Consider the following 6,714-nt stretch of genomic DNA (forward strand, 5'->3'; position numbering starts at 1 on the left):
CACTTCAACTAAATAAAACTTATATGATAAGGGAAATCAAAGACAACAAAAGAAACAACATCCAAGATCTCCCTAGAAGGCCTTCAATGATGCCTTAATTATGATTATGCCCGGGTTCATAATGATAATTGAGGCCCCATTGAAGTGTCCTTGCTCCACATAGCTATAGAAAAACTTAGGCTTTGATACCAATCTGTCACACCCCAAAAATAGAGGGTGACCGGCAAAGGATGTGATCCATCACACATCCCTTAAGCCTCGGATTTGGATAACCTTTTCATAACTAAAAGATAATTATATTTTAGTTTGAATTAGAACATACATAAACATTTTTGGTAGTAATAAAAGTGTCAATATTTTTGCAGAAATTTTGACAGAATCTCCTCTGTAAATAAGATCTCTCGAAAATTCTACAAAACAATATTTCAACCAAAAATATCAAGCCAATCAGGAGTAGAGCTCCTTCCAGCCAATAGACAAAATATATAACCACATAAACAACCTGACCACAGACTATGTGGAGCACCTAACAATAAGTTTACAAAATAAAATTTCATAATTAAAACTTTACGTCAAGAGAAAGTTTAACCCTTAGCTCCTCCGCTTCTAATCAATCACAAACTCCTCAATGTTCAGTAGATGTTTCAGCGTCAGCTACACTATCTGAGACCAACAATTATTTTCCAGTGAATAACGTCCCAATAATAACTAATTAAACATGAATAAAAGGAAAATTAAAACATAATAATCTCCATGAAGATTTAAATAAATTCGGAATAAAAGGATCCTATGTAACTTTAAATAAAATCATAATTCATTAAAGTATCTTATCAAATGTCATTATCATTTAACTTTAATAAAGCAAATAATTGCAATAACTAATTGTAAACATGTCATTAATCAAAACCAATGAAAATAGATCCATAAAAAATTAAAAACTCATAAGTATAGGGACTTATCAGAACAAGTAACAAATGTGGACACACAGTCCACAAGAATAAATCACCAAACGCGGCTTATGCCACGAAAACAAACATGGACACAAAGTCCACAAGGGTAAATAACCAGACGTAGCCGAAGCCACGAAACAGACGTGGACACATAGTCCACGAGGGTAACTAACCAGACGTGGTCAAAGCCACGAAACAGACGCAGGTACAAGACCCACGAATAACAGACGTGAGAACAAAGCTCACGAAATCCAAACTAGCTAGTATTTGACCATGGCGCGCCAAGGGCTAACGAAACTGCCGTTAGCAACCAGCGTTCTGTATACAGTCCCCTTTTAAATTCACTTTCAGACATGCGAGAAAATCATCACTTTCAAAATACTATTTCTCTTTTAAAAATCTAACTCGCATGAAACATATAAGAGCACCCATAATTCTAAATATAAAATTCACAATTAATATCTCATAAACTGGTCACAAATTTTTTTTTTAATTAGCTTTATCAAATAAAGCACTACTAGAATTTAAGAAAGCATTTTCATCAATATAAAAAGTATAAGTCATGACTTTAAGAAGCAGAGCAATTTAATAAACAAAGTAGCTAAAGCAAGAGAAATTTATAAATATCCATAAATTATTAAAAGCGATCTTTTGAAAAGGAAATATTTTCAATATATATTGATTGGGACGTTATCCACTTACCTGTGGTGTTCCCAAATTTTCAAAGATTTTCTCCCTTTTAGTTCCTATCAAAATCTTCTTCTTCCAAACCCCCTATAAGAATATAAGATAATGCAATTTAATTAGATTCCTATAATTACAAAGATTTCTTTCCAGTTCTCATTCGATTCCAAGATTAAATCATAAGGCAACACTATATTTTATAAATTAATAACCATAAAACTTTCAAGAATTCACTTAATCTCTCAATAAATTTCTTCACAATGTTTGATTCAAATTCACAAATGAGCAATACCCAAGCCAATTCATGTTTCTTACGAGATCCAACAAAATTATAGAAAAATACCCAATCAAATATTTTCTTTTGTAAATTTCAAACTAAGTTCATAAGATAATAGCATTCCAACCAATTATGTCTTCCAAGTAATTTAATGAAATTTTTAATAATTATAATTTCAAACAAAAGTCCCCTCATGGGCATTTAATCAAACACTTTATGAGCATTATAACTTAAACAAATACCACCTTCTTCCTCATCAATTTCACTTTCAAAGATTTCATAAGGTCAGTATTATAGCCAATAATTAGATCAAATTCAATTAAATCTCAAATCTACATCATCCTTTTCCTTTCTCTCTCTCTGTTTTTTTTTTTGATTCAAGCCTCCCCTTCATATTTGAACAAATAGCCATGAGTATCAACAAAACACAAAAGAAAAATTTTCCATTCAACTCTATAACCTCTCACACTCACAGATTCCATAAAGAAAAGAAAAAAAATCAAAGTTGCTCCCTTTAGATGCACCAACGTAACACAAATGGGTAGAAGAAAATGCAACCACAGCTGAACAGGGGAACAAAATAACAACATTAAACTAGCCTCCTACTCAAGAATCAATTCTCCCATAGCATCACACCAACCCTTCATTTATTTATCACTTACGAATGGGAAGGATGAAGGAAGAAGAAGAAACTTCAACAGCATAAACAGTGAAGAGAAGCGCAGAGATCGACGGCAGAGTGAAGAACTATGGATTCATGACTAGGACTGCTAACAGTGGACGATCACAGCCCACGTTTGCAGCACCGGCGACCTGACTCTCACGCACACCAACTACGCGCATGAGAACAGCGAAAATAGAGCAACAGTGGAGAAGACAAACAGAGACAGAGAAGAACGAGCAAGAACCTGGGCATCGCACAGCGACAGCGACCTCACGGCAACTCGTCTGCCTCGTCGGCGGCGACAAGGAATGAAGAAGAAGGATCAGAGGTCGAGAATGGCAGAAGGTACAGAGGTCGCACGCAACTTCCAGATTTTTCTTTCCCTCTCTCTCTCTGATGCCCAACACGATTCAGCAAAGAGGAAGAAGAAAAAAGAAATTATATCTGATAGGCTGAGGGCATTTTGGTAATTTAGAGGCTAAAAATAAAGAAAATTAAAAAGAATAGCTCCTAAATGCTTCAGCAGGTTCGAACTCTGGATCCCATATATAAATCACATGCACTCTTCCACTATACCAACCCTTCCTCTTGTCATAATTGCACCAAAATTAATATAACTACAACTAAATAAAACATATATATTTATTTTTTTTTTTAAAATTCCTGGGTTATTACAAAAACTAAGTTCAACAATGTAAAATAAAATAATAATATGCTGCTTGTTCAGAGGAAAGCAAGATTTAGAGAAATTTAACTAAAGTCTAGCAAAATTAGCAATCTTCTATCACTCCTCATTTGCTTCCAACTTAATCTTCTTCCCCTTGCGCAAGTTGTACGCAATATGAGACTTTTCAACATTCTCATCACCATTGGCAGATCCAACTTCAATAACTTCTGATGGAGTAATGGTTGAGGAACTATCTTCAGTAGATTCCTTCAATAAAAATAGCATGGATATGATATATCAGAAACAAAAAAAAAAAGGAATTCACATAGTATCTATTTAAGGCAGAAAGAGAACATACATTTTTCTCAATTGAGGGTGTTTGTGCTACACATTTAGGTGAAGGCGCTTGTTGATCCCATTCATCTAGAAAACTCTTCACAGTGTTTTCATCATCAGTCATTCCATTTACTATAATGCCACAAGGGAGGCCCTTAGCATAATCCTCTAAAATTCTAACACGGAAAAGGAACTTTTTCCCTATTATCTTATCAAAGCCATTACCTTCACATACACCAGTTACATCCATCTACAATGCACAACCATATAAAATGTAATGTGTAATATAACTAAATATATATATATATATATAAATATAAGAATAAGAAACCAAAAAATCATGACTATTGTAGTTTGATTACTCACCCTTCCTATACTTCTTTTAGTTCAGCAGCAGAGCATTTTATGAAGGCAGCAAATTCCTTGTCAAAGATAAGAACATCAGTTGAGCTAGATGCATCATAAACACGACACCACACACGAAACCTGAATGTAACATAGAAACAACCACTTAACACATCAACCACCAAAAACACTTGCTGCAATAAAACAAATAGAAAGCAACATAAGCTTTATACCTTAGAGACACAGACTTGACGAACTCATTACACTTGTCACAGTAAAAACCATCGCCATCAGGAAGAACCTTTTTTGCACACTTTTGGCAGCCGATATAATACCATCCCCGCTCGGTGTCAACACTAACAACCTCAGCATAGATAACGCAATAGCATCCTATTATTCACCAAAAATTAAGATTATTAGTTGATGACCCTAAACTTAAGTTGTATACAACACAAAAGATATATAAAAAAATTACAAGTGGCCCTCCACGAAGCTGGCATATATATTTACGATTCAGGCAGTGCAAGATCTCATCCTCGACACTTAAGGTAGGTTAATTAGGAAGGTGAATTGGCCTCTTCTCAATTTTGACACCAGCAACTTTAAGGCTAAACTCAGAGAAGTAGTGAATAAATCGAAATAGACAGTAAATAATTACAATATAAGAGATTCCACTTGAAACACTAAAATGTGTAAAATTCACCTTTCAACAAAGGTGCTGACTTCATCCATGGTAGGATGGATGAACAAATGGGAAGCGAAAAGAGAGTTGGAAACTTTCTTAATCCCTGAAAAAAAACCACCACCATAATGAATATTCATGAAAACATTAGTTGAACAGATAGTTGTGGTAACACACCCTTGAAAACTCGTATCTTGCACCACTGGACAATCACAATGATGGGACAATGTGTGGGGCCTTTCATATAGCGAAGAACATCATTGGCAAGGGCACCCCATAAAGTAACTTCAAGGTAATTTCTCCTATTTATTCTCGCACAAAAACCATTAAATAATCAAATTTAATCTCTAAAATCATTGCTAAAAAACCATTAAATAATCAAATTTAATCTCTAAAATCATTGTAAAACCCTAAAAACACATAAAGGTAAGCAGATCTTTATACTTATCATCATCCAATAATATATCAAGCCTTTGCTCCTGTCGTCCATTGACAACAACTTTTTGAATCTCCCCAACTGCAGCAAGTCTCCCTATGATATCTACATTCAAAAACAACAAACTTTACGGTATGAAATTGGAAACAAAGAAAAACGTATATTAATGCATTATAGAAGAATGACCTACCAACTAAATATTCCTCCCTTGAATCACCGCATATGATATCACTAAATGGGGTAAAGTAGAAGCCATGAGAATGGATCTTATTGTTATCCACCACAGGTCGCACAGTAGTCGAATATTGAAACATCACTTTAAAAGCATGGTGTGTGGTCCTGTATGATCCAGAATTCTCAACAACACCAAATTGCATGAGAATAAAGGCACGACCTTCACGAAGAAATCGAGAATGGTGACGAGCAACTCCTTTCCTAACAAAAGCTCCAATTCGATCACCCTAAAAAAAATCAAGTTGAAAATATAAAAATATGGTTTTATAAGGAATCAATCAGTCTATTAAATGAATCATAGAATATTCAAAACATTAGAATGCAACACACAGCTTCATCCTGCAAAACCATCTCAAGTGATGTAGGCTCGTTTGAAACAGCATGAGGAGCAATAGACCACAATCGAACAATGCATACTTTGATCTTCCAATCCTCACGAGATTGATTAATGGAACGAATGCAATTAAATGTTGCAGCCATTTGAAAGAACAATATCACTGTTGGAAATTTTACAAATGATTGAGTTTGCCTCACACTGTGTGGGGATGCCATTTTTATATATGACTCTCTTAGTTCGCATGCCATGCAAGTTAAGAACGTGTGAAGGAAAGGACAACCCCATGATCTCATAACAAGACTACACATTTAGCAAGAAAAGGCATGGAGAATTGGGAAAAGTGAGGTGGAGATGTGGAGATATGGGGTGGGATAGTTATAAGAAAAACCTCAGACGATATTTCAGTTTTTACGCTCTTAGAATGTTTTCCTAATTTGTTGTTTTCCTTTATTAAGTTATACGAATTTAATTCAATTTTTATTTGTTTATTTATATTAATTTTCTATTTGAATGATAGAATATTGAATAACTAACTATATCTAAAAAGGAATCGTGGAGTTAGGAAATTATTAGATTACAGGCTAAGAAGTTACCAAAATAAATAATCTAAATAACTATCTATATTTAAATTTAATTATATGCATGAATAAAAAAAAGAAAATTAAGAATTTAATAAATAAGAATTTCATTTTATTGTTTACATGTTTGCACGAGATGACAATTAAAATATCAAAAAAAATATGTTGTTATATTTATTTTAAATATTATAATTTAACTTAATATCCATTAATTACTCAATCCATAAATCATATATATTTAATTAAATTATAAATGAGAATTATATTAATTAATAACATATAAAGAATTTAATGTAATTATTTTATTAAGTCATATGTTTATAATTCAGTTTTTATTTGTTTAATTATATTAATTTGCTATTTGAATGATAGAATATTGAATAACTAATCATATCTAAAAGAGGAATCGTGGAGTTAGAAAATTATTAGATTACGGGCTAAGAAGTTATCGGAATAAATAATCTAAATAACTATCCATATTTAAATTTAATTATATACATGAATCAAAAAAATAAAGAAAATTA

General features: G+C 33.0%; 1 protein-coding gene across 1 annotated transcript; it reads right to left on the reverse strand.

Moving 5' to 3' along the window:
- Nucleotides 1–3,359: 3,359 nt before the first annotated feature.
- LOC129310753 (uncharacterized) lies at nucleotides 3,360–5,755 on the reverse strand. The gene is made up of 9 exons (XM_054952670.1): nucleotides 5,606–5,755; nucleotides 5,232–5,502; nucleotides 5,050–5,146; nucleotides 4,783–4,907; nucleotides 4,627–4,711; nucleotides 4,157–4,279; nucleotides 3,956–4,064; nucleotides 3,601–3,828; nucleotides 3,360–3,509 (listed from the first exon to the last, which is right to left on the reverse strand). Exons 1-9 carry the CDS (start codon nucleotides 5,753–5,755, stop codon nucleotides 3,360–3,362), a joined length of 1,338 nt encoding a protein of 445 aa, XP_054808645.1.
- Between the last annotated feature and the right edge of the window lie 959 nt (nucleotides 5,756–6,714).

The sequence above is a fragment of the Prosopis cineraria genome, unplaced genomic scaffold, assembly GCF_029017545.1.
Source record: "Prosopis cineraria cultivar Desert tree isolate PC_DT_omini unplaced genomic scaffold, ASM2901754v1 PC5, whole genome shotgun sequence".
Classification (NCBI taxonomy): domain Eukaryota; kingdom Viridiplantae; phylum Streptophyta; class Magnoliopsida; order Fabales; family Fabaceae; genus Prosopis; species Prosopis cineraria.

Excerpts from the sequence above, each read along its gene's own strand:
- LOC129310753 (XM_054952670.1), bottom strand. The coding sequence starts at position 5,755 with ATGGCTGCAACATTTAATTGCATTCGTTCCATTAATCAATCTCGTGAG. Across the intron at positions 5,503-5,605 it reads TGGTTTTGCAGGATGAAGCT|GGTGATCGAATTGGAGCTTT; the intron begins GTGTGTTGCATT and ends GATTTTTTTTAG. Across the intron at positions 3,829-3,955 it reads CTGCTGCTGAACTAAAAGAA|ATGGATGTAACTGGTGTATG; the intron begins GTATAGGAAGGG and ends TGTGCATTGTAG.